The sequence below is a fragment of the Mus caroli genome, unplaced genomic scaffold (genome assembly GCF_978045245.1).
Source record: "Mus caroli unplaced genomic scaffold, Mus_caroli_1 scaffold_14, whole genome shotgun sequence".
Classification (NCBI taxonomy): domain Eukaryota; kingdom Metazoa; phylum Chordata; class Mammalia; order Rodentia; family Muridae; genus Mus; species Mus caroli.
In genome coordinates this window covers 5,011,825-5,039,278 of record NW_028227269.1, presented here as the reverse complement: position 1 = coordinate 5,039,278, position 27,454 = coordinate 5,011,825, and the positions used below count along the sequence as shown (strand labels likewise).

General features: G+C 40.1%; 1 protein-coding gene across 12 annotated transcripts in view; it reads left to right on the top strand.

Annotated features, from left to right (window-relative positions):
- Positions 1-27,454, top strand: part of Tdrd15 (tudor domain containing 15) — a 369,751-nt gene that overhangs the window by 62,255 nt on the left and 280,042 nt on the right. For 2 of the 12 annotated variants that reach the window (XR_015045176.1, XR_015045174.1), the window contains exon 3: positions 12,663-13,799. The exons of 9 other annotated variants lie outside the window; for them this stretch is intronic. Coding sequence is in view for 1 of the 3 variants with exons in the window: in XM_085830190.1 (XP_085686316.1) it covers positions 549-5,837 (5,289 nt within the window). In the remaining 2 variants the exon portion in view is untranslated. One more of the 12 variants, XM_085830190.1, reaches the window with a different exon arrangement.

Sequence of the window (27,454 nt, the reverse complement as noted above, 5' to 3'; positions counted from 1 at the left end):
CACTAGTGAATCTGGTTTATTTTTTCCTCTACTATCTAGTAGACCTATGTTAAGTTCTCTGAGAAGTAAGGATTACCTCTGTGTGTTCCAATAATGATCTACACATTCCTGTCTTGTCATTTTAGTGAAATTTTCTAATGTGTAAAGGACAGCGTTACATCAGCAACATCTTATTTATATCAACATTTTGCCTAGCTCATACAGGTTTTTGCAACATGTTTGATATAATAAACAAAACAAAACCAAACAAAATAAAACACGAGGGCTGGTGAGATGGCTCAGTGAATAAGGATACATGTCATCAAGCCTGATGACCTTAGTTTGATGTCCAGAGCCTATAGAGTAGCAGGAGAGACTGACTCCCATGGGCTGTCCTCTGAGTTCCAGTTATGTCTCACCCCTACTTCCAAATAATGTAAAAACAGATATAGAATTATCTTGATGTTTGATATTTACTTACCAAATTTATGTATGATGAAGTTTATGTGATATTGATAGCCATCTATCCAGAAACTAATTTGTACTTACTTGCTTTTTTGTTGTAGTAAATGGATTCTACATCTTTATTGCCAACACTTTTACATGCAGATCTGACAGTTTTGCATATTGAGTGTCTTCCTAAGGATATTCTTGTGAAATTTCAAGGCAAAAATAATAATGAGTGTCAGTTTGACTATCACATATTGCAGAGGGAAATACAGTATGTCCCCAAAGTGAAGAATAATGTGGGCATTGACGAGTTTTGCCTGGTGGAGGAAAGAGGGACTGGAGAATGGCAGAGAGGAAGAGTCCTGGAAAAGAAGAATGAAGTCTATACGGTGTTGCTCATTGATCGGGGAGATGAACTGACAATCAATAGTACTCGAGTAGCCTCTGCTTGCAAAAAGTTATTTGAGCTCCCACCCAGAGTCATATTTGGCATTTTTGCCAACATACTCCCAGTTGGAGAGAAATGGTCTCCCAAAGCTTTGAATTATTTCAAGTCACTGGTAGGAATGCAGGTGAAAGGCAATATGCAAACTATTTTGCCTCTTCAAATGATTCTTCTTGAGGCACCCAAAGTTATATCTGGGGTCCTTGAATTACAATTAGGGAAATTTATTGACAGGGATACATTTCGTCTTGTTGTGGAAATATTAAATGAAATACCTCAGCCAATGCCAGACTTACTGCAACATAAAAGTCTCGAGTTGCCATCAAGTAGCAAGAGCACTTTCCTTGACATTCAATGTGTCCTAGATAATTTCCAGCCATCTGTACCAGTGGGAAGTTTGGACAGTATCAAAGTGTCATCTGCACTGAGCCCCAGTAAATTTTATTGTCAATTACTTAAGCAGATTCCAGAGCTAGAAGACCTGGCAGAGCGTATGAATTTGCATTACAACACAGTCAGTCAAGAAACCACATGTGACAATTTTGGAGTCCTGTGCGTTGCTAAAGGGACAAACGGGAGGTGGCAAAGAGGAATTCTCCAGCAGGTCTTGCCAGATAATCAAGTGAAAATTTGGTTCATGGATTATGGTGGCAGTGAGTCTGTACCTTCCGTCCACGTGAAGAAACTGAAGCAGGATTTTATCTTTGCACCGTCATTCTCGTTTCCATGCTCTCTGACATATTTACACAGTCCAGACCAAGAAGAAAGGAAACAGCAACTGACTATATTTAAGCAAGCCCTTTTGGGACATGTAGTGCATGCCTACATTGACTGGTTCAGTGAGGATGAACGTCTGTATTATGTGACTTTACAGTCTCAAAAATCTGCAGCTAATTCTAAGTGTCTGCTGAGGACATGGGACACAGACACACGTTGTCCCACATCTGAGTCTGACATTTCCAGTGCCTTAAATGATGTGGGCACTTATGGGACAGACAGTGTTGTGGCTGACGTTGAGCAGTCAGTGGGTGGACTTAATGAAAAGGATGACTTAAAAGCAGCTTTTCCTATTAAAACTGTAAAAATGGAGGCTGGATCTACCTACATAGCATTTGTAGTGAATGTACTGAACCCATCCAATTTCTGGGTACGCATTAATAAATACCAGAGAAAATTTCAAGAGTTAATGAGAACTATAAATAAGTTTTATAATGCACCTGAAAATAATGAAGTAACTCTGAGGCACCCTGGATCTGGATTACTATGTTGTGCCAGATACAGCAAGGATAGATGTTTCTACCGAGCCATCGTCACGGACGTGAACGGCCATCAGATTAATGTCTACCTCCTGGACTATGGAAGTACTGACTCTATACCATTTTTTGATGTAAAAATTTTGCTTCCAGAATTCTGTGAGTTGCCTCCCTTAGCCATGCACTGTTCCCTGGCACATATAGCTCCAGTGACAGATGTGTGGATAAATGCAGCAATAGATTATTTTAAAAAAATCATTTTGAACAAAGCAATTTTGCTTCAAGTTATAGCAAAAAGAGACAACAAGTACATGGTGAATATTCAGAATGTTGAAGCTCCTGAGAACACTGATGCTGTCTCTCTGATGCTACAAGCTGGGTATGCAGAACCTACAGAGGTAGCATCAGGTTTCCACAAATCTGTAAGAGACTGTGTAGTGTTAAAGCTAAATACACTTCATGAGAACAGTGTTGTGACCTCTGTCCCTATCAAAAGACCTAAGCCTGAAAAGTATCATTCCAATAAGCTGAAAGAAAAAACCTCATCTTTGGGCAGGTTCCTGGATTTAAAAGTTTCCTTCAACTTGGATTTTGAACCCAACTCATCACAATCTTATAAGGAATATGTGTTCAAACCAGGAAAGCTTCTTGAAGTCAACTGCTCCTACTGTCATGGCCCTGGTGACTTTTCATGTCAGCTTCAGTGTAAGTCAGAAGACTTAAAGCTACTGATGGAACAACTTCAAGATTATTATAGCATGTACCCAGAGCCATATCAGACTGGGAAGGTAGCTTGTGTTGCTAAGCATTCCAGAGACGGGAAGTGGTACAGGGCTGCCATCTTAACTCAAGTATCAGAACAAGAAGTTGAATTAATATTTGTTGACTATGGCAATCAAGAGCGAGTGTTCATTAAAGACCTTTGTGCTATCAACCCACATTTTCTTGCCTTAGAAGCCCAGGCTTTCAGATGCTGTCTCAACTATTTAGTTGAGCCCATTACCTATAAATTATTAGACTGGACAGCAGAAGCATCCAGAGACTTTGTAAATTTCATATCTTCATGTGGAGGCTTACTTACCTGTATAGTGTATGCCTTAGTTCTCATACACCCTAGATGCTTATGTAATTTAGTAGATTTACAATCACCATTTACCAGTGCAAATGAATTTCTCCTTCGCCGTGGCTCCACCCACCACAGCGTATTATCCAGGCCACTCCCATTTTCAATTAGTCTTTATAGTTACTATTACTCTTCCTTTGATGTAAAGATTGGAAGTGAAGAAGATGTATATATATCTCATGTATATAGTCCCAAAAGGTTCTATTGCCAGCTTTGTAGAAACAGCAAGGATTTAGAGATGCTGCAGACAAGAATCACAGAGATGACTAACCTAAAAATGTGTTCAAGATATGACTGGAACAGAATGAGATTGTGCATCACTAAGTACATAGAGGATGGGCTGTCATATAGAGCTTTGGTGAAGCCAACAGTGTCGTCATCTGACACTTGCGTTTATTTTGTGGACTATGGGAATGAGCAATTGGTAGAAGAAAATAAGCTGTGTGCCATTTCTGACCAGTTTCCGGAGCTGCTGTTTACGCCTATGCAAGCGATTCAGTGTTTTCTGTCAGACCTTAGAGATACTGATATTCCAGGAGAAATCAATAGATGGTTTGAAGACAATTTCTTAGGGAAACCATTAAAAGCTGTAATACTGTCTAGGGAATCAGATGGGCAGCTTGGTATAGACTTATATGATGGGTATCAACATATAAATCAGACAATAAAATTGCTACTTAATGTTTATGGAGAAAAACATTCTAAACAAGCCTGGTGTGTGGGAAAGAATCAGAGGTTAAATCAGGTATCTGCTGCTGCTTTAAAAGAAAACACAGAAAGCAACCATTGCCACAATGTAATAAATAAAACTAGCCTAGTAACACATTCTGCAAACAAAACAGATCGATTGATGCATCCCCAAAGCATATACAGCAGGAGTTTGAAATCATCAGTTTGTTGTAAAGTTGAACCCATGCCAAAAAGCAAAGTGGAGAAGTCCTCGAAGGATAGAATTAAAAATATAAAATTTGCTTCTGGGTCTGCACACATTCCTGGAGACAGTGACATGGGCCCCAACTCAGGAGAGAGGGTATCAAAATTATTTACCAAAGATTTAAATCAATCAGCTTCTCAAAGCCTTCAAGTCCTTATTAGACCTCTGATCACAAAAATTTCTCAACCCCACGTTGACTTGAGTACCCAGCTTAAGGGGTCTGTACCCACTATCCATAATCAAGCCAATTTTCATATGGTACGTACTAGGACTGGAAACAAAGCAATGGGACTCACTGATGTTTTAAATGAAAAGACAGATAGCCAGAAAAATTGGAACTGTCTGAGCCCTCCGGTGAGAGATCAGGTAGAATATGCTAATGACCATGTCATGTCCAGAGATGTTACTAAGGATGTGTTGCCTGAAGAAGGGTCCTTTGAAGTGGAAGTTTTTGATCATGGTAATAGTGCCATAGTAAATGGATCTAAAGTTTATTCTCTTAACAGGGAACTCTTAACTATCCCCCAGCTGGCAATTGGTTCTTTTCTTCACAGGATACGATGGGATGGGCCTATCGAAATATGCAAAAGCAAAATTGCAGATTATTTTCCCTCAGGAGTAATCAATGGACCAGTTTTTTGTGAACTTTGGAAGACACATGATCAAAAGTGGGAAGTAAATATAACTTGTGGTGATAAATGTGTCATCAAGAAATTGCTGAGGTGGTCACCATATCCTAAAGGACAGAAGACAGTGTTGCAGATGCCTCGGGTCATCACTCACAGAGTTAGTACCCTTGAAGCCAACAAGGAGGAGACAGGAAGAGCAGATCCGTGTGGAGGAGGTTCCATGGCCTTTCACCCATTCTCCCAACAGCTAGGTGAAGTTCCTTCTGAACTGTTAAGACTCGGGAAGCTTGAAAAAAACGAAAGGATTTACATTTTGGAGACTGGGGGATTTCGTGTGATGTTACCAAAAAATCAGAAAACATCTGATTTAGCATTATTAATTACTACAGAAGATAAAAATTCCTCTTTGTTATCAATGGATGATATTGAAAAGGAGTTAAAAGTCTTAGCGGCATCTAAAAGAAATTTAATGTGGTACCAGCCCAAAACAGTGGAGCAGTGGATGGATGAGAAAGTACTGGCTTTTGTAGATTACGGACAGCGTGCAGTAGTGCCCATAAATGATGCCAGAGTACCGAGTCGTGAGATCATGAGTAGTCCAAGACAAGGAGTACCTTGTAAATGGATTTGGTTGACACATTCTACCCTTGAGTTCACTGTGTGTTTATTTGCTCACTTGGAAATGAATGTCCCTTCTCTGAAGTATTTAGCCTACACTTGGGAAGTGGACATTTTGGTAGATGGCATGTTGCTTTGTGGGTATTTAAACGTAACTACATCTCAGGTGGAAGAACAGAGAAAACAGCCATCTTCAGCTACTGTTTTTGGTCTGGAGCCCCAAACACTTTTGTCATCATGTGCAATCCAGACATTTGTTTGGGCACCACGCCAAAATGGTAAACGATATTCTGGCATTGCCACTGCTGTCCGTGACCCCTCAGACTTCTGTGTGCAATTGGAGGATTTCTTTGATAGAATGAAGTGCCTCTTGACCTTGCTTTCAGACATACCAGAGCCTTTGTGAGAATTGCCTCCAGAGCTCGTGATTCCTGGTTCTAGCTGCTTGTTCAAAATTGAGCTGGACGATCAGTAGAGCAGAGCAGAAATTTCCCAAGTTTTGGATCAAGCTTTACAGCTCATTTTGATTGACTATGGACTTTTTGTTCATGTACCTTATTCAGAAGCAATGAATCTTAAATCTGTACCTCAGAAAATGATGAACTTGCCAAGGCTGAGCTATCTATGTCACCTCTATGGTGTCTTGCCTGCTATAGGGAAACTGTGGGATGAGGAAGTCAGACAGCTTTTTCAAGATTTCCTAAGCAAGCCAGGATTAGTTTTTCAGTTTAGGGAGTATAGTTCTGGAACAGTATTGGAAGTGGATGTCATTCCTGAGAATGACAGTGTAGCAGCTATGCTGGTGGCCTCTGGTCTTGTCGTGCATCCTAAGGATTCAGCTCATCCTGATGGAATTACTGCTACTGGATGTTCGAAAGCCTGGCGTAAACCACAGAGCCAAACCATCTGTTCACTGTTGGACAAATATTGTCACAAAAAAGAAAATGTTAATTACAGCACTAACAAACAAAAGCCACAGAGGAAGAAACCTATGAAGAGGAGAAAGGTCGCTAGGCACCTCTTAAGGAAATGCCATGCTACTAAAAAATTACACTCTGGAAAGTTAAAACTGAGAAGAGAAATCGTTAGTGGGAAACTTAACTCCCAAAGTACAGCTCATTTGGAGCTATGTGTAGCATCTATGTCTGCGGGAACACCTGATCCTTTAGAGAACAACACAGGCTGCTTTGGAAACAGTTTTGAAAACCTATCAACTGAAGGATTCCAGGAAAAGCATAACACAATGGACTCAAGAGCAGTGCGTGCTAATGAAAAAATTACAGAACACTTGAAAAGTAAGTCGCTATTTTGAAAGGAGTTTCAATTTTTGATTCTTTGTTTTTAACAGACTAAAACTTCAGAATGAACATACCATATAACAGAAAAATTCTTACTAGGGAATCTGAGTAAAGATAGGTATAATGTATTGTGGCTACAATCTCTTAACAGGGATTGCAGAGGAAAGAGAGTCACCTGAGGCTAGACCCAGCTCTATTGTGAGGTCCAGGCTAGCAGGAACTGCATAGAAAAACCCTGTCTAAACAAACAGACAAACCAACCAACCAATCAACCAACCACCAAACAAGGATAGTTTGGGCTGTTTGGCCATCTTTACCATTTCTGAATGTCAGATTTATTAGATTTCAGTAAAAGTAGCTATTTCTACAACTACATGTGTATTCACTTGCATGGCAATTTATAAATGCTATCAGGGTTTTCATAAAACTTCTGAGGTTGTAGGAGTTCAGGTCAAATGGTTAGCTAGCTCTTTGGCTCTTTTTAAAGAGTCAATTTTCCAATGTACACATTATTTTGTAACAGACCAGTTATATATCCAGGTACCTTTTGAGGGTATTTCTAGCATATTGCTAAGTCAGTTAAAATTTATTGGACAAACTTACTGAAGTGTAGTTTCTCTTAAGCCATTAGACATAAAAACTGCCTCCAGGTTTCTGCCCTGTTTGAGTTTCTGTCTTGACTTCCTTTGATGATTAATAGGGATGAGGAAGTATAAACCTTATAAATTCTTTCCTCCCCAAGTTCTTTTGGCTATAGTGTTTCATCACAGCAACAATAACATTAACTAGGTCAGAAACTGCTATGGGGAATGGGAGGTATTGTGACAGACCTCTGAGGTGGAAACTTAAGTGTTCTTTGGAAAGTCAGTTGTGTTGGATGGTGTTTGCTGGGGCAAACACATCCTGAAGCAAACACAAGTGAAAGGATGTTTTGCTAAAGCAGATATGTGATGGAGCATTTAGCTGAAGCAGACACAGGTGAAAAGATGTTCTGCTAAAGCAAGTAAGGAAAGGACATATGATGAAGGATTCTTTGAATGCATCAAAAAACTGGTGGTGCGCTGTGGCTTCTTGCTCCTTCCACGGATTCAGACTGATTGGCAAAGTGATGTTAGCTAAAAGAGCCTCACATGGAGGTTTGTTAAGTCAGACTCACGTGCTGAGGCAAGACAAGTTGTGAGCAAGACCTGTGGAGGACACGTGATGTTTGGAGGGAGTGTATATAGGACTCAACAGGCTGCTGGAGGAGCCTGGGGCTTGCTGGTAGAGCTACCTATGCCATACTTCTTGGTGTCACGGCTTCGCTGATCTTTGCTTCACTGAGAGAGGCACAGCAGACAAGTCCTGGAATTCTTGTTGGCCTTGGTCCTCCTGTTAACTTTTGCCAATTCAGCTGAGGCCTGGCTGTTCCTGCTAGGTCATGCCACCACTGCTGCTGCTATCCCGACTACTGAAGAGGACTGCTGGTGTAGCCATGAAATGTTTTCGAGTAGATCGAGCTGCTGTGCAGACCTGTGAACTAAAGTGCTGATTTCCTGATAACACAGATGGGAGTTGCTCCAAAGAACCATTTCTAAACAGGCCTACTTCCACATAACCTTTCTTTCCCACTACTTCTGGTAGGTGGTAGGGTAGAAAGGAGGTTAAAACATTTAAGAACATAAAAGTAGGTTTTGGAAAAAATAAAGTTATCGACCTGACAGTATGTTTTGTTTAGGAGGATCGTGGAAGGATTTTGGAACTTTGGGCAAGAAAAGCCATTGGGCATTTAAAGCTTAAAGAGCTTTTCTGTGGTAATTGGGAAGAAAAGAGTATTGAGAGAAATCCAGGTGATGGAGAAGTGGTTTGTGAAGTTTCAGAGGGAAACTTAAAGACTCTATGGGGGCCATTTGCTATTTTGAATTAAGAGTCAATGTTTCTAGTTAGCTGGGACTGAAGAATCAGTTAATCACAGGTGTGTGATTAACGAGATACCAGATCCACTACTGGCAAACCTTTGCTTTGCTGGGATACTCAGTGCTGGTCAGCTCAGCTGAGAAATTATCAATGATTAACTAAAGAGGCCAACTATTGGCCAACAAAGTGCCACACAGCTAAAAGCACATGAAGCACATGAAGTCTTAAGTATTAAGAGCAATATTGAAGCACAAGGTTTGTATTCATGTCAAATTCGACTTTTCAACACTAAGCAAGAATTGCTATTTGGATTTACTTGCACAGATGCCACATAGGAATGTCTCTGTGTGGGGGCCGACCCATGTAAAATGTACAGCCTGATAGTGAACTTGATCTTTTCTTTCTTATTTTGAGTCAATGTCTCCGTAAATTGTCAGGCCCATATTGAACCGATATTCCTCCTGCCTCAGCTTCCCAAATAGCTGAGATTACAGGCCTGTGCCACCAGGTGCCACATCAAAGTGCTTAATGGAGGAAAGCATCCAGAAACATCTGAGTAGTCCCCTTATCCTTATCAACACCACCCCTTTCTTCCCCAAGTCTTTTTGCCACTTTCATGAACTGATGTGTTTTGTGACCCATTTAGTTTAATCAGGGCCATCTATTTGCTACTGAGAGATTCAGGAAGACTTAAAAAATAACCACACATGTTGATTTGCATTTGACACCCTCCCTTGACCTTTCAGTTGCATGTATTTTAATCTTCTTTGGATTTTTTTCCCCATCAGTTTTTCTCATCAACTGACTTTTGTGCTTCCTCTTCATCCCCTGGTGCTCTCAGACAAAGTGAGTCATTAGATAAACCAAACATTAAATTATACACCCTCAAATTAAACCCAAATGTTGAAGGTCATTCGAGGAAAAACTGTAGTATTGAGACAAATGTAAGAAACAAGATTTGCACATTACAAATGTATGTACTTCCTGTGGTTGTAGTTTTCAAACAAAACAAAAACAATGACCACAAACAGGTCTATCCAGGTGCCTTTAATTTCTGCACTCTGGAGGCAGAGGCAGGCAGATTTCTGTGAGTTTGAGGGAAGCCCGGTGGACAGAGTGGGGTCCGGGATAGCCAGTGCTACACAGAGAAACCCTGTCTCAAAACAAAACAAAACAAAACAAAACAAAACAAAACAAAACAAAACAAAACAAAACACCAAAAAAAAGAGTTTAATTTTGCTACCATACTTCTGCAGGAACAGGTCCCTGCTGTTAGGCTGTTACATTATGTCTTCCTCTAGGACAGAATGACTTTAAGTATCTCCTTCATTACTACTCAGCTATTAAAAAGAATGAATTTATGAATTTCCTAGACAAATGGATGGACCTGGAGAGCATCATCCTGAGTGAGGTAACCCAATCACAAAGGAACTCACATGATATGTACTCACTGATAAGTGGAAATTAGCCTAGAAACTTAGAATACCCAAGATACAAGATACAATTTGCAAAACACATGAAACTCAAGAAGAATGAAAACCCAAGTGTGGACACTTTGCCCCTTCTTAGAATTGGGAACAAAACACCCATGGAAGGAGTTACAGAGAACAAAACACCCATGGAAGGAGTTTGGAGCTGAGACGAAAGGATGGACTATCTAGAGACTGCCATACCTGGGGATCAATCTGTGAGTCTGGACCACCTGGGGCTAGTCACTTAAGAGCTCCCTAAAATGCAGATTCCAATGGAACAACTGGAGCTGGGAGTTGCTGGAGTAATCTGTAGTTGACTTGAGACCTGCCGGGACAGATAGACTAGGAACAGAAGACAAAGTTTAGGAGCTTAGAGGAAAAATATTTTATCTTGGGTGTACAGTGAAAAATTTCAGACTCAGGGTCTTAGTGGTTGGAGGAGGGGCATTCCAAGACCAGGGTAAGGGGGAGAGAGAATCTGATAGACAGTACACACACACACACACACACACACACACACACACACACAAAACTATAGTTTTCCTACTGTCATGATCATAGTGTACATGTCAGATGGCTTTAGGTGACCCTCTGAAAGGGTCATTTGAGAACCACTGTCTTACTGAGTAAAGGAGATATAGTTAGTTAGGCATTTATGGTGGACTGGAGCCATTGTTCTAATGTATTTTCATATAGAATATTGATAAATTCTGTTTTTAACTCCATTAACTCATTTTACTTTTAAAAGAAAACTTCGGATGGGGTGGAAGAAGCTTTTTGATTGCCTGTCAGTGAGAATGTCCCTACCTCCAAGTCATCCCGCAGCATCTCCACATCAAACAACCAGAACAGACACCAGTGAATCTGTTGTTATTTCCATTGCTGTTCAGTGTTCTTCGTTTGGATTTTGTTTATTCACCTTTGATTTTGTCAATATTCTGATGTGGATTTGATAGGAAGCAAAAATGGGTCTAAGTGCTGCAAGCCCATCGACAGTAAAACTCTTGTCTCCTAGGGCAGTTTTTCAGGATAAATAGGTATGGAGGATTTTAGTTTTCAGAAGTAATTATAGAACTATCTCCTGTCCCACTTTGCCTTCAGTGATGATGTAAGACTTGTGAGCTGCTTCACACAAGAGTACGCACATCTTTCTTGTTCACTGGGAACTTGATTAATGTCTGAACTGTTCTGAGTTTGTCAGGCTGCAGATAACACATTCCACATGAAGAGGGAGTGTGTAAGGCACTGCTTTAGCACACACACACACACACACACACACACACACACACGGAGCTTATGACTATTTTGGTATCCCTAGATGAGGCTCAGACATTGCAGAGCCTTAAAAAAAAAAAAAGCCACACTGCCTATGCACTGTCTAAATGTCTGCTTTGCTGAAGGTGTAAACATAATTTTATTATCATTTTTGCCCATTATGTTTTGGAAGAAGATTTTATGTGGAAATTATAACTAAGCAGGTTTGGGTAACAGCGATGAAATGTTGATCTGAGTTTTCATTGAACAGTGGGCAGAAACTTGAAAAGCCTTGTGGTGGTAGTGGTGGGGTTGACAAGTCTCAAGGAGGTTGTCAGAAAGGGCTAAAAGCAGGGTAGGTACCTTGAGTGTACGTTGTGAAAGAAACTTAGCAAAAATTACTACCATCATAAAATGGAAAACTGAAAGTAGACAAATGAATTAGACAGCAAGGTTAAAGTGATTTCTGAGTGGTGAATTATAAGTAGTATATTTTTATGTTAAAATGCAGGGTGAGAAAATGAAGCCTAGTGTTTATTTACTTACAAAGCCTTCGATTTGAGATTCATAATTTTTCTGGGATAAAAGTAGAATTACTTTTATTTCTAGCTTTTAAAATTTACCCTAAGTCTTCATGTATGAGTTCCATGTTGCTGGTAGAAAGTGATCTTGAAGTAAAGATGGGAGTTCTCTGTGTTTTACCAAACTTTAAGACCTTAGAAATCTCTTAGGTGGCTTTTCACAGTATTTTTGTTATTGTTGCTTGTTTGTTTGTGACAAAGTATCTCATTCTCAATGTTACCCTGCCAGACCTCAAACTCCAGTCCTTTCTGCCTCAGCCTCTGACTCATTTGGAGGAGAGACACCTTGGCTTTCTTATAGAGCTCTTTGTTGATGAGCGGAAGGGTACCGCCTACCTCTTAAGAAATAGACTACAGCAAAAACAAAGCAGGACTTGAGAGCACTGCATGTGTGTGAGCTTCGAATGGACTGATAATCGATCTGCAGGAAATTCACAAAGCTTTGAAATAAATTGTGACAAAGTTCATAAATCTGATTTTAAAAAGCCTCTGATGATACAGGTGGAGCACTCTGCTCAGATGGAAGTGGTACAAGAAGGATGGTGTGGGGGTTTGGAACCAATAACTTAAGTAGTAAGAGGAGCCAAGAGCCCAGGGAGTAGACTAAGGTTTAATCCAGGAATGGGCATATGTGTCTGTTTTTACAATGTGAATGTCTGTAGGAGTTACATTGTGCTTTTTGCAGAACTCTTGAATGGTTGTGAGGCTAACCCGCTACTTTGTTTTGTAGGTCCTCAGAAGAAATGGACTTGAGGTAACATCATGGAATACAATACACACCTGGACCTGACTTATTTTTTATTCTAAATGATTTTAATTAATCAGTTTACTTATTTAGTTAGTTTTGGGCCAGGGTCTTATCTGTACACTTCAAACTTATTTGGGCCCCAGTGTGGACCAGGCTGGTCACAAAATGTTGATCCTCCTGCCTCTACCTCCTGAATGCTGGGATTACAAATAATGTGTCAGCATGCTGGAGTAGACTTGAGTTAAGTGATGAAAACCAAGGCTTTATCCTAGTGTCAGACTGAAATGAGGCCTTGGAAACCCTTAGGACTGAGTGCAATAAGGTCTGTCTATAAAGGATGCAGCCTTCTGTTCATCAGGCAGGTTGCATTTTCCAAGGATTTTTCAGTCTTACCCACCTTATTTATTCTTACGCAGTGTGACCTGTCAACTAGCCATCAAAAGCTAGAATACTGTTTCCATCCTCTTGGACATGGGGAGGCTCATGACTGCTTTGACCAAAGGTATAGTGGGTAGGAGTAATGTTATGCCACTCTACAAGTCTGGGTCATAAATGATTCAGATTTTTGCCTTATTTTCTGGAGTATTTGCACCTGATACTGTGGATCATTGTTTGAGAAACCCAACTACCAGACTCAGCCAAATTCTGACAAACCCAAGTCCCATGGGTACAGGGGCTTTAGTCAATAGGTCAAGCCCCAGACAGTTGTTACCCCCCTCACTGAGGGTGTGAACATTCTGTGATACACGCCAACTCCATTCTGCCCATTCACAAGATCCAGGATCCATGAACTTCTGAATCCGAATCTTTGAGGTAGTAAATGGGCCAAAGTGGGTGACTGATAAACCTCTGAAGATTCATTAGCTCTCTTCTCATAGTAATATGAAGAGACTTGGTAATGAATAAAATATGAGCTTCTGAGGAAGGCTTGTAACAGCAGTTTTAGCTGCTTGGTGGTTGTCTTGCTTCCCTGTTTAACTTTGAGATAGTAAGTCTGGTGATAGCTGATGCGCAGCTGTGTATGAGTTTGTATTGCTTTATTTCTTGTATTTCATTTGATTGGCTTTGTGTTCTCTTATGCCATGAAAAAAAAAAACTCAATAAATGTGATTGTTTCAATTTGTCTCCATATTTTACACGCAATATATGAGATAAATGCATCTTGATTTACTGAATATTAAGCATGGATACCTTTTAAAAGACTGCAAGACTGCTTCATGAGCAAAATAATGATAAAAGAATGTAGGTATCTCAGTAAATGGGGAATGTATTAAAGCCATGTTGATGCCTTGCCTATTAATAAGACCTCCAGTCTGTCTTTAGAGAGTTAATTCATCTCCTGATAATCTAGACATAGTTTTGAAAATGTATGAGCTACACATGCTTTGGTCGGGCTTGTGGATAAAAGTGGCAGCTTTCCCATAGTTAAGAACAAGTCTATAATTCTGGGGGGATGTTGCTGACACCTAGTGGTCTTTGGAACTGTATGAATTTCATTTAGCCATCTCTATTGTAAAACTGTTTTGTATTTATGTGTATATGTGCGGGTGCCTATGAAGGCCAGAAGAGAGAGAACTCGATACCCTGGACCTGAAGATACAGGCAGCTCTCAGCCTGTAACTGGGTGCTGGGAACTCTGAAAGAGCAGCAAGGGCTCTGAACAGCTCAGCCTCTATCTAACTGCTTTTCCTTAATTTTTATATAATTTAAATCTTAAATAAAAACATTTGGTATGCCTAAAGTGGGCCAAGCATACTTTTGAGGATAAATATTATGCTGATAAATAATTTAGCAAACACGACCGACTGTCTCCCATTCATTATGGGATGTAGGTTGTTTGTTTGTTTTTCTTTTTCCCGAGGCAGTTATTTCCCTTTGTTCCTTTGGGTCTCCAGGCCTCCCTTTCTTACTTCCTTGAGGTAAAGTGATGACAATATTTTAAATTTGTTCCATGTGTATAGCTCATCTCATGAGTGAAGAGGCCCTGTAAATATACAAGGATAATGTGTACATTTTTCTGTGTTTTAGAAAAATACATTTTTCTGCGTTTCAATATATCTCCTAGAAGTCTTTCTAAGATAGGTAACATATTAGTAATTATTCTTTTTAAGGGCAATTTGGTATTTATCTTTATGTGTGTGCTTTAATTTTGTTTTCAGGACCCATTGTGGCTCTTTGCCACAATGAATCCAGCTGTGAATTCCCTTACATAGGATAATTCATCTCTCCAGGATAACTCCTTGTCAGTGAAATTGCTGGGACAAAGGAATGTACCCATTTAATAGATAGATGTTCACACATTCCCACCAGCACAGCTGAAATGTCTATATGTAAACACAATCTCACTTCATTTGTGCCACTAATGTTTTGCTCCAGCTTTACTGAGGGCCTTTGAATAGTGGAGATTGGTAAGATAAACAGTGTGATGGATGTATACTTAGAGAGATCACCATTGTGCTGAAGCAGATTAATACCCCTCACGTCCTACAGCAACATTAGGTTTTTTAAATCACTTAAACATTTCACTCTGATGAGAAGTCTAAAGTAATTATTTTCAGTTTTCTGATTGCTGGAGAATCTTAGAAACTTCCTGTGTTTGTTGCTTCTGATTTTATTGTTGTCTGAATCGTGTGATCTTTGCCTTTTGCATGAGAGACATCATGCAATATACAGGTATTTTAATAGGAAAGTTCATAAGAAAGCGTTAGACCATACTGTAATCAATCATATCTACTTTTAATATTGTGACTCTGGATGTTCACATATAATTAAACTCTTTCTTATGGGGTAGTTACATGGCTTATAGTCTTCCAGGTTCCCTCTTCTGTGTTTGACTTTTACATTGAAATATTAATTCAGCTAGAGCTTTTTTTTTTAATAAACTTAAAAATTAAAGTATAATGTGCACAGCCAAAGTGTATTACTAAAGGATCATAGAAAGAAAAGAGTCAAGCTGAGTCTTCACCAACTGGCTACTCAGAAGGAATCCTGCCACTCCTGACTGCTCCACTGAAGTCCCTGGTGATTAGAGGCTACTGTGCTGTCCATGGTAATTGCCTCCTCCACCTTCCACCTCCTCAGTAACTCCTAAAGCCAAACACAGTAGTTAGACTTGGTGGTTGCACACCTTGATATAAGCTAATTTGTATATTATTTATTTACAAGGTTTTCATATGTAAACCTGGCTAGCCACTGACTACCAGTAGTCTGTCTCCCAAGTATGGGGTTTACAGTTATGTGCCACCGTGATGGCTAATAGGCTTTCTTTTAAACCCCACTTTATTTGCTTCTCTACTGAAAAAAGTTGACTAAATTGTACACTCATAACTTATACAGTGTAATGAGAGTTGTATACATTGCGATGTGATTACTACACTTAACGTAATCAACATAGATGCCTTTTCCTCTTTCTCAATGGCACTGTAGATCAACTTTCTTAGCAAATCCAAGGATACATCATGACTTAACAGTCACTGCAGAGCTCACTAGTCTTTCTCCTGTCTAAACATCTCCTGTTACCTTTGCCAATGTCTTTTCTACTCCTCCACCTCCAACCACTGACCACTACCATTCTTCTCTTTAATATAGTTTCTCTTGCTCATGTTTTCTCTATCTGTTGTAGAGCAGCCTGTTTCCTGTCCCTGCTACTCGATATTCCACCCAGTGGCTCCTTCTGTTAGGCTGTTGGTGGATGTTTGGGCTCCTAATCCATGACTCCATGGAGTCGTGGACATTCTTGTGCATTATTCTTCCAGCAGGATATAAACTTGAGAGAGAAGCCAACAGTTCACAGGAAACAGATAGATTTTTAGTAAAGCCCTGTTTTTGCTAAGTGGTCTATCCCTTCATACTTTTAGGAGTGCTATCAGGGTGCTCAGACTTGAATTTTCACCATGTTTTCATTGTAGCTATTTTGATGAATAGGATGATATTATCTTGTGGTGGTTGCATTATTCATCTCTCTGCAAGTAAATCAAATGTTATATGTTTATTGATCTCTATTATCTTGAGAATTACATTTTCTATGAGGTAAATCTTTTCTTATTGACTTTCATCAATATTTAATCGGAAGATTTCAGATTTACTATCACAAATTTTTCATGATATTCTCTTACAATCTTTTAAACAGTGTTATGATCTCACCACATGCCATCAAGGGTGCTTACTATTTGCATGACAACTGTAATGGTGTAAACAAATCTTGGTCTCCAGGCTGATGTCGTCTTGATGAGACTTTTCCTTCATCAGGCTTACACACAATGGTAGAAGTTATGCTCCTCTCTGAGGAGATTATTCACATAAATTACTAAACTAACTTCTTCTACACAGCAGTCTCTCTCTCTCTCTCTCTCTCTCTCTCTCTCTCTCTCTCTCTCTCTCTCTCTCTCTCTCTCTCATCTCTCTTATGTCAGTATGAACTCATAGACATTTACGTGACATTTTAGGGTATAACCTAGGGCTATATTGTGACTTAGATAATTCTAAATTGGGCTGTTAGAAGATCTTTCATCTTATACTCTTGTCCCTATAGTGGTTTGAATGAGGGTCATAGAGAATAGTACTATTAGGAGGTGTGGCCTTGTGGAGGAAGTGTGTCACTGGGGGTGGGCTTTGAGGTTTCAAATGCTCAAGCTAGACCCAGTGTCTGTCTCTTCCTACTGCCTGCTAAACAAGATGTAGAACTCTCAGCTCCTTCTTCAGCTTCATGCCTGCCTGCATGCCTGCCTTGATGATAATGGACTAAACCTCTGAACTGTAAGCCAGCCCCAGTTAAGTGCTGTCCTTTATAAAAATTGCCATGATGATGTTATTTTTTTTTACAGCAATAAAACCCTAACTAAGACAGTCCCATAATGTTTGTCTTTTAACATTAATTTTTCCCTTTAGCACTAAGAGATACTCCAGATCTGAAATTATCCACATGTGTAGGAGCTCTGCTTCCTTTTATTTGAGAATGATGCTAGGTATAAAGGTTCTGGTTGTATAAAGGACAAATGCATTTCTTTTTGTTTCTTCCCTTTGGAAATTTTTGGATCTTCTTTCCCCAACTTTTCAGGATGATTCCATGTTTTATTTTCATTATCATTCACTTTCAAATTTTAAATTTACATTTCTCTCTTAAACTATGTGCTAGTTAGGTTTTTGTCAACTTGACATAAGCTAGAGTTATTTGGAAAGAGGAGACCTCAAATGAGAAGATGCCCTGCGGGGCAGAGGGCATGGGGGAAAGAGGGAGTGGGACAAAACCCTCATCTGGTCCGGTGCTCCGGGTGGGCAAACACCGAAGTACTGCTACATGCTTTCCAGGTGGCCCCGAGTGGGTGTCTGGCTGTAGGAAGCTACTGACTCAGCCCATGGGGGATGGACAAGGGGCAGTCCTTAGGTACCAGGTTCTCAATCTCAGGTATCCCAGACACCGCTGGACACCTCGGAAGAGCTGAGAACAGAATGGGTGCCCTGGTGTGTGTGGGGGGGGGGGCTCGGTAAGCTTCAGAGCTGAAGGGAGGAGAGGGCAGTGGGAGAGGGGGGCGCTGTGTGGTTCCCATGTGGGCGAGATTCCTTGGTTCGGTCTATGGCTGGAGCGCAGGAAGGCCTTTCGGTGGGAGGTTAGATGCGACTTTGTGTGTGTGTGTATGTGTGTAAACATTTATTTTCAATAAGAAAGACTTTGTTTTTCTGTTTTTTTTTAATTAGATATTTTTTTCATTTACATTTCAAATGCTATCCCTAAAGTCCCCTATACCCTCCCCAACCCTGCTCCCCAACCCACCCACTCTTGCTTCATGGCCCCTGCATTTCCATGTACTGGGGCATATGATCTTCGCAAGACCAAGGTCCTCTACTCCCATTTATGGCCGACTAGGTCATCCTCTGCTACATATGCAACTAGAGACACAGTTCTGGAGGGTACTGGTTAGTTCATATTGTTGATCCTCCTCCCATATACAACCACCAAACCAGACACTATTGCATATACGTGACTCTTTAGGGGAAAGCCTATCCCATCTTTCAAGCATGGTGGGCCTTGATGAGCAAAGACAGTGTGTGGTTTTAGAGCTTTATTGTAGAAAGGCAGAAAGAAAGAGAGAAGGTAGAAAGAGGGAGACCACCGGCCATGGCCATGTGGAGAGATGGGGGAAGGGAGAGAGAGAAGGAGGGCTAGAGAGTAAGAAAGGCGAAAGTGAGGAGGGGCCAAGCAGCTCCTTTTATACTGGACTGGGCTATCAGGTAACTGTGGGGAGGAGCATACCTGGCTATAGTCAGGTAACTGTGGGGTGGAGTCTAGCCAGAATGCCAGAAGCTTGGGACATTGTCTGCATGACTTATAGTTACAGAATTATGGAGTTGGGGGCTCTGTGGTGTCAGGTACCTGACTCTGGGAACATGGCTCGCTTTTCTGTCCCTTGTAGAGTTTTCTACTGGGTAACTGGAGCAAGCCTTGTTCAACCAAAATAGGCTGCCTATCATGGCCCACAATGCCCTAATCAGATTAGCCTTTAGACATGTCCATGGGGACATTTTCTTGATTAATGATTGTTTTGGAAGGACCCAGCTCCCTTTGGATAGTGCCATTCCTGGGCAGGTAGGCCTAGGGCATGTAAGAAAACAAGCTGAGCAAGCCTCTGGGAGCCAGCCACCTTGGACTTTGCCTCAGTTCCTGTTTTCAGGTTCCTGCCTTGAGTCCAGACTTCTCTTTCTGATGAATTGTAATTAGGACTTATAATCCAAGCACACCCTTTTCTCCCTGAATTGCTTTTGGCCCATGGTGTTTTATCACACCAATCAAAACTAAACTAATATAAACCATGATTCATAACAAAAACTAAAACCAAAACGAGTCCCCCCAAATCCCCAAAAACCCAACCCCAAAACTAAAACAACAAAACAGTTGCTTTCCAAGACTATGAACATTTCTTTTTCCCCTTTCCCCCAAACTAACTCCATCAATGTCATAGAATTTTTCTGAATAAAGTTAAATTCTTTTAAATTTGTTGACACTTGCTCAGTGATCCACATACTGTGGATCCACATCATTAATGCTGTGTGTATATACATGCAAAGATATATAATGGGTGTAATGGGTGGTGTAGTGTTCCAAACAGTTCTTGAAATGATGTTATGTATTTTATATCTTGCTAATGTTCATCCTTCATTTTTATATCAGATAGTGAGCAAGGTATAATTCCTCACTTGATAATAGACTTACTGCTTTTACCCTTTAGTTATTATATTAGTCCTTTTTAAAATTATTGTTTCAACCAAATCCTGGACAGAACAATCCAAGGGAAGAAGTTGTTTGCTGTGCTCTTAGTTTTGGTTCATGAGAGCAGGGAAAGGTGTGACAGAGGAGAGCTGGTGTTCAGCTCACTTCATCTCTTGGACCCCATGGAATAGCATAGCCCACCTTTAGTGTGGGTCTGCGTTACCTAGTTAAACCTTTCTGGAAACAAGCTCACATACATGCCCAAACATTTATTTTCATTGGAATTCTCAATTGATAATTTAGGTGATCAATCCATAGTGTTCTACTCACCTTTCAGATGTTTAAGGACATCTTGTTATAGTCAGACTTCCATTTGATGTTGAGAATTCAGCTTTAAATCTGACTGGTTTTCTTTTAAAATAATTATCCTGCCTTCTCCCCTGTTTGTTCTTAAGAATCCATCTTCATTATAAAAAAATGTTTGTATAATATGTCTCTGCTTGTAGCTTTTTAATTCTTCTGTTTGGAGTGTGATCATATTTTTAAAATTTAATTTAATTTTTAATTTATTTTTTACACTCCATATTCCATTCCCCGCACCCCCCTTCCACCCTCCCTCTGCTCCACATCCCACACCTCCTCCCCGCCCCACACATTTTAATAATTTTTGAAGTTCTGTTTTGTTGACTCCTTAGACATGAAATCGTTAAATATTTACTGCATCCCTTACCTCTCTCTCTTGCGTGAGAGCCCAGCCACCACCATGCTAAAGGTTTTGACTGTTCCACATCCCACACAGTTTCCTTCTTTTCTCACCCCTTTGTGCTCTGTTGCAGTCTACATATCTTCCTATAGCTCTGTGTAACTCAACATATTCTGAACTCAGTACTGAATTCTCGGGTCTGTGATTTTCATCAGAGTTTTTCACATCGTTCCTGTTCTTTTTTAAAAAGAATCTCCATTTTATCTTGACCTTGGCTATGCAAATCAGTCACCCCACATCCTATTTAATCTCTCCAGGATCAGAATTGCCTGACTTGTTTGTTTTGTTCTGTTGGTTTTCTGCTAAGCATTATATTGTTCACTTTTGATTGACTACAAAACACTGTTTGGGGAAGCCAGCGACATCATCTTGTCTTGGATGAGATACTTTTGCTAAACACAGACTACTCTAAACATGGCAGGAACTGACGTGTCTTGGTGCTATGCTTACTCTGTTGGTTCATTCTTATCCTCGAGGTTGGTGCTGGTCTCCATAGGAAGTCTTGAAGGGTTTCTGGGACTCTGCCCTATTGAGAAGATATGCAATGCTGTTGTTTCCCAGCTCCATAAGTTTGGTTGCTCTTTGGCCACCTTCTCAGATTTTCAGTTCCCAGCATTTTTCTCTGCTGGCCCCCTCTGGGTAAAGCTGTGTGAAGCACGAGGTGCTTGTTCTTTCTCAGAGTTTGCTTCTACTCTTCTCCTTGCTTGCCCTCCAATAGCATCAAATAAATGCATCTTATAAGTTATTTAGCTCTCCTAGATTGGGCGAACACATGGATCAGTTTCAAACAAACCTGGAAAGTTATGGCCAGCTATAATTTGTTTTTAGCTGTGGTATAATGTAGGAGGCTGTAACCTCCCTGATGCCTGCCGGATGCAGAGCTGGTGGTGTAAACAAGTCCATATTTGGTGGAGATGTGCCCCTGCCACCCTGATTGGCTGAAGCCGGTGCCTGGTGAGGTGACGTGGCCTGCCGTGAGTGGATGGGACCTGAGATTATATAAGAGTGAGAGGGCGGGGCTGTGGTGGCGCACGCCTTTAATCCCAGCACTTGGGAGGCAGAGGCAGGCGGATTTCTGAGTTTGAGGCCAGCCTGGTCTACAAAGTGAGTTCCAGGACAGCCAGGGCTATACAGAGAAACCCTGTCTCGAAAAACCAAAAAAAAAAAAAAAAAAAAAAAGAGTGAGAGGCCCGGGGTTCGGGAGAGAGAGAGATGAAGACGGGGGGGGGGGGGGGGGGGAGAGATGAAGACTGAAGCTTGCTGAATAAACTGCTGTTAGAAGAACTGGTGGTCGTGTCGTTCTTGGTGGTTGAGGGCTGATGCGACAGTATAACTTAGGGATGAAATAATACTTTTGAAGACAAATTTTTGGCTGTGACTATCAATCAACCCATTCCCCATCTATAGAATTGAACAACAAACATCACAATGAATTAAATCTCATATATTCTGGAATCTAGGTCTGGATTTTCTATTTGATACCTCCTTGCCTTGTCAAATGGAGGCTCGTTTTATGTGTTCTTCTGACTCATTTGCTCATTACTAGAGTTTCGAGGTTCATACACTTCGATGCAGGTAGTCATGAACTATTAACTTTCACAGCCATGTAGCATTGGAATATAATGAGTATGCCATAACTTGCCCATTCCTTTTTATGGTTTTGTCTACTTTTGGTGTTTTGGAAGTAATAGTTCTATAATATGTTATTATGCACCTATCTATTGTACATATACAATACACATACAGTTTCTTTCTATAATCTTACTAGTACACTATAAGGCATTTTGTTGATATTTCAAATTTCCTCTTTTCAGCTCAGTTGCCTACTTATTTATTTGAGTATTTTTCTTCTGTATTTAATTTTTGGAGTTCCAGATATTAATTCATGACCAGAAGAAAGGCTGGTGAAAATGTTTTTCTGATCTGTAGGCTCTCTCCCTTCACTTTGTTTATTATTTTCTTTGCTGCAAAGAAGCCTTTTAATTTCATGCAATCCTGTCAGCTCTTGGTGTTATTTTCTTTTTTCTTTTTTTTTTTTTAAACTTTTTTTTATTTTTTATTTTTTTTTTAATATTTTTATTACATATTTTCCTCAATTACGTTTCCAATGCTATCCCAAAAGTCCCCCATAGCGCCCCCCACTTCCCTACCCACCCATTCCCATTCTTTTGGCCCTGGCATTCCCCTATATTGGGGCATATAAAGTTTGCAAGTCCAATGGGCCTCTCTTTCCATTGATGGCTGACTAGGCCATCTTTCGATACATATGCAGCTAGAGACAAGAGCTCCGGGGTTCTGGTTAGTACATCATGTTGTTCCAACAATAGGGTTGCAGATCCCTTTAGCTCCTTGGGTACTTTCTCTAGCTTCTCCATTGGGAGCCCTGTGATACATCCAATAGCTGACTGTGAACATCCACTCCTGTGTTTGCTAGGCCCCAGCATCGTCTCACAAGAGACAGCTATATTTGGGTCCTTTCAGCAAAATCTTGCTAGTGTATGCAATGGTGTCAGCGTTTAGAAGTTGATTATGGGATGGATCCTTGGATACGGCAGTCTCTAAATGGTCAATCCTTTCATCACCGCTACGAACTTTGTCTCTGTAATTCCTTCCCTGGGTGTTTTGTTCCCAATTCTAAGAAGGTGCACAGTGTCCACACTTTGGTCTTCATTCTTCTTGAGTTTCATGCGTTTAGCAAATTGTATCTTAAATCTTGGGTATCCTAAGTTTTGGGCTAATATCCACTTATCAATGAATACATATTGTGTGAGTTCTTTTGTGATTGTGTTACTTCACTCAAGATGATGCCCTCCAGGTCCATCCATTTGGCTAGGAATTTCATAAATTCATTCTTTTTAATAGCTGAGTAGTACTCCATTGTGTAAATGTACCATAATTTCTGTATCCATTCCTCTGTTGAGGGACATCTGGGTTCTTTCCAGCTTCTGGCTATTATAAATAGGGCTGCTATGAACATAGTGGAACATGTGTCCTTTTTACTGGTTGGGACATCTTCTGGATATATGCCCAGGAGAGGTATTGCTGGATCCTCCGGTAGTACTATGTCCAATTTTCTGAGGAACCGCCAGACTGATTTCCAGAGTGGTTGTACAAGCTTGCAATCCCACCAACAATGGAGGAGTGTTCCTCTTTCTCCACATCCTCGCCAGCAACTGCTGTCACCTGAATTTTTGATCTTAGCCATTCTGACTGGTGTGAGGTGGAATCTCAGGGTTGTTTTGATTTGCATTTCCCTGATGATTAAGGATGTTGAACATTTTTTCAGGTGTTTCTCTGCCATTCGGTATTCCTCAGGTGAGAATTCTTTGTTCAGTTCTGAGCCCCATTTTTTAATGGGGTTATTTGACTTTCTGGAGTCCACCTTCTTGAGTTCTTTATATATATTGGATATTAGTCCCTTGTCTGATTTAGGATAGGTGAAGATCCTTTCCCAATCTGTTGGTGGTTTTTTTGTCTTATTGATGGTGTCTTTAGCCTTGCAGAAGCTTTGTAGTTTCATGAGGTCCCACTTGTCAATTCTCGATCTTACAGCACAAGCCATTACTGTTCTATTCAGGAATTTTTCCCCTGTGCCCATATCTTCAAGGCTTTTCCCCACTTTCTCCTCTATAAGTTTCAGTGTCTCTGGTTTTATGTGAAGTTCCTTGATGCACTTAGACTTGACCTTAGTACAAGGAGATAGGAATGGATCGATTAGCATTCTTCTACATGTTAACAACCAGTTGTGCCAGCACCATTTGTTGAAAATGCTGTCTTTCTTCCAAAGGATGTTTTTAGCTCCCTTGTCGAAGATCAAGTGACCATAGGTGTGTGGGTTCATTTCTGGGTCTTCAATTCTATTCCATTGGTCTATTTGTCTGTCACTATACCAGTACCATGCAGTTTTTATCACAATTGCTCTGTAGTAGAGCTTTAGGTCCGGCATGGTGATTCCAACAGAGGTTCTTTTATCCTTGAGAAGAGTTTTTGCTATCCTAGGTTTTTTGTTATTCCAGATGAATTTGCAGATTGCACTTTCTAATTCGTTGAAGAATTCATTTGGAATTTTGATGGGGATTGCATTGAATCTGTAGATTGCTTTTGGCAAGATAGCCATTTTTACAATGTTGATCCTGCCAATCCATGAGCATGGGAGATCTTTCCATCTTCTGAGATCTTCTATAATTTCTTTCTTCAGAGACTTGAAGTTTTTATCATACAGATCTTTCACTTCCTTAGTTAGAGTCACGCCAAGATATTTTATATTATTTGTGACTATTGAGAAGGGTGTTGTTTCCCTAATTTCTTTCTCAGCCTGTTTATTCTTTGTGTAGAGAAAGGCCATTGATTTGTTTGAGTTAATTTTATATCCAGCTACTTCACCGAAGCTGTTTATCAGGCTTAGGAGTTCTCTGGTGGAATTTTTAGGGTCACTTATATATACTATCATATCATCTGCAAAAAGTGATATTTTGACTTCATCTTTTCCAATTTGTATCCCTTTGATCTCCTTTTGTTGTCGAATTGCTCTGGCTAGGACTTCAAGTACAATGTTGAATAGGTATGGAGAAAGTGGACAGCCTTGTCTAGTCCCTGATTTTAGAGGGATTGCTTCAAGCTTCTCACCATTTACTTTGATGTTGGCTACTGGTTTGCTGTAGATTGCTTTTATCATGTTTAGGTATGGGCCTTGAATTCCTGATCTTTCCAAGACTTTTATCATGAATGGGTGTTGGATCTTGTCAAATGCTTTTTCCGCATCTAAGGAGATGACCATGTGGTTTTTGTCTTTGAGTTTGTTTATATACTGGATTACGTTGATGGATTTCCGTATATTGAACCATCCCTGCATCCCTGGGATGAAACCTACTTGGTCAGGATGGATGATTGTTTTGATGTGTTCTTGGATTCGGTTAGCAAGAATTTTATTGAGGATTTTTGCATCAATATTCATAAGGGATATTGGTCTGAAGTTTTCTATCTTTGTTGGGTCTTTTTGTGGTTTAGGTATCAGAGTAATTGTGGCTTCATAGAATGAGTTGGGTAGAGTACCTTCTGTTTCTATTTTGTGGAATAGTTTGTGAAGAACTGGGATTAGATTTTCTTTGAAGGTCTGATAGAACTCTGCACTAAACCCATCTAGTCCTGGGCTTTTTTTTGGTTGGGAGACTATTAATGACTGCTTCTATTTCTTTGGGGGATATAGGGCTGTTTAGATCATTAACCTGATCTTGATTCAAGTTTGGTACCTGGTATCTGTCTAGGAACTTCTCCATTTCATCCAGGTTCTCCAGTTTTGTTGAGTATAGCCTTTGGTAGAAGGATCTGATGGTGTTTTGGATGTCTTCAGGATCTGTTGTTATGTCTCCTTTTTCATTTCTGATTTTGTTAATTAGGATGCTTTCCCTGTGCCCTCTAGTGAGTCTGGCTAAGGGTTTATCTATCTTGTTGATTTTCTCAAAGAACCAGCTCCTTGATTGGTTGATTCTTTGAATAGTTTTTCTTGTTTCCACTTGGTTGATTTCACCCCTGAGTTTGATTATTTCCTGCCGTCTACTCCTCTTGGGTGAATTTGCTTCCTTTTGTTCTAGTGCTTTTAGGTGTGTTGTCAAGCTGCTAATGTGTGCTCTTTCTAGTTTCCTTTTGGAGGCACTCAGAGCTATGAGTTTTCCTCTTAGAAATGCTTTCATTGCGTCCCATAAGTTTGGGTATGTTGTGGCTTCATTTTCATTGAACTCTAAAAAGTCCTTAATTTCTTTCTTTATTCCTTCCTTGACCAAGGTATCATTGAGAAGAGTGTTGTTCAGTTTCCACGTGAAGGTTGGCTTTCTATTATTTATTTTGTTATTGAAGATCAGCTTTAGTCCATGGTGATCTGATAGGATGCATGGGACAATTTCAATGTTTTTGTATCTGTTGAGTCCTGTTTTGTGCCCAATTACGTGGTCAATTTTGGAGAAGGTACCATGAGGTGCTGAGAAGAAGGTGTATCCTTTTGTTTTAGGGTAAAATGTTCTGTAGATATCTGCCAGATCCATTTGATCCATAACTTCTGTTAGTTTCACTGTGTCCCTGTTTAGTTTCTGTTTCCATGATCTGTCCATTGGTGAAAGTGGTGTGTTGAAGTCTCCCACTATTATTGTATGAGGTGCAATGTGTGCTTTGAGATTTACTAAAGTTTCTTTAATGAATGTGGCTGCCTTTGTATTTGGAGCATAGATATTCAGGATTGATAGTTCCTCTTGGAGGATTTTACCTTTGATCAGTATGAAGTGCCCCTCCCTGTCTTTTTTGATGACTTTGGGTTGGAAGTCAATCTTATCTGATATTAGAATGGCTACTCCAGCTTGTTTCTTCAGACCATTTGCTTGGAAAATTGTTTTCCAGCCTTTCATTCTGAGGTAGTGTCTATCTTTTTCTCTGAGATGAGTTTCTTGTAAGCAGCAAAATGTTGGGTCTTGTTTGTGTAGCCAGTTTGTTAGTCTATGTCTTTTTATCGGGGAGTTGAGTCCATTGATATTAAGAGATATTAAGGAAAAGTAATTGTTGTTTCCTGTTATTTTTGTTGTTAAAGTTGGCATTCTGTTCTTGTGGCTGTCTTCTTTTAGGTTTGTTGAGGGATTACCTTCTTCTTGTTTCTAGGGCGTGGTTCCTGTCCTTGTATTGGTTTTTTTCTGTTATTATCCTTTGAAGGGCTGGATTCGTGGAGAGATAATGTGTGAATTTGGTTTTGTCGTGGAATACTTTGGTTTCTCCATCTATGTTAATTGAGAGTTTGGCTGAGTATAGTAGCCTGGGCTGGAATTT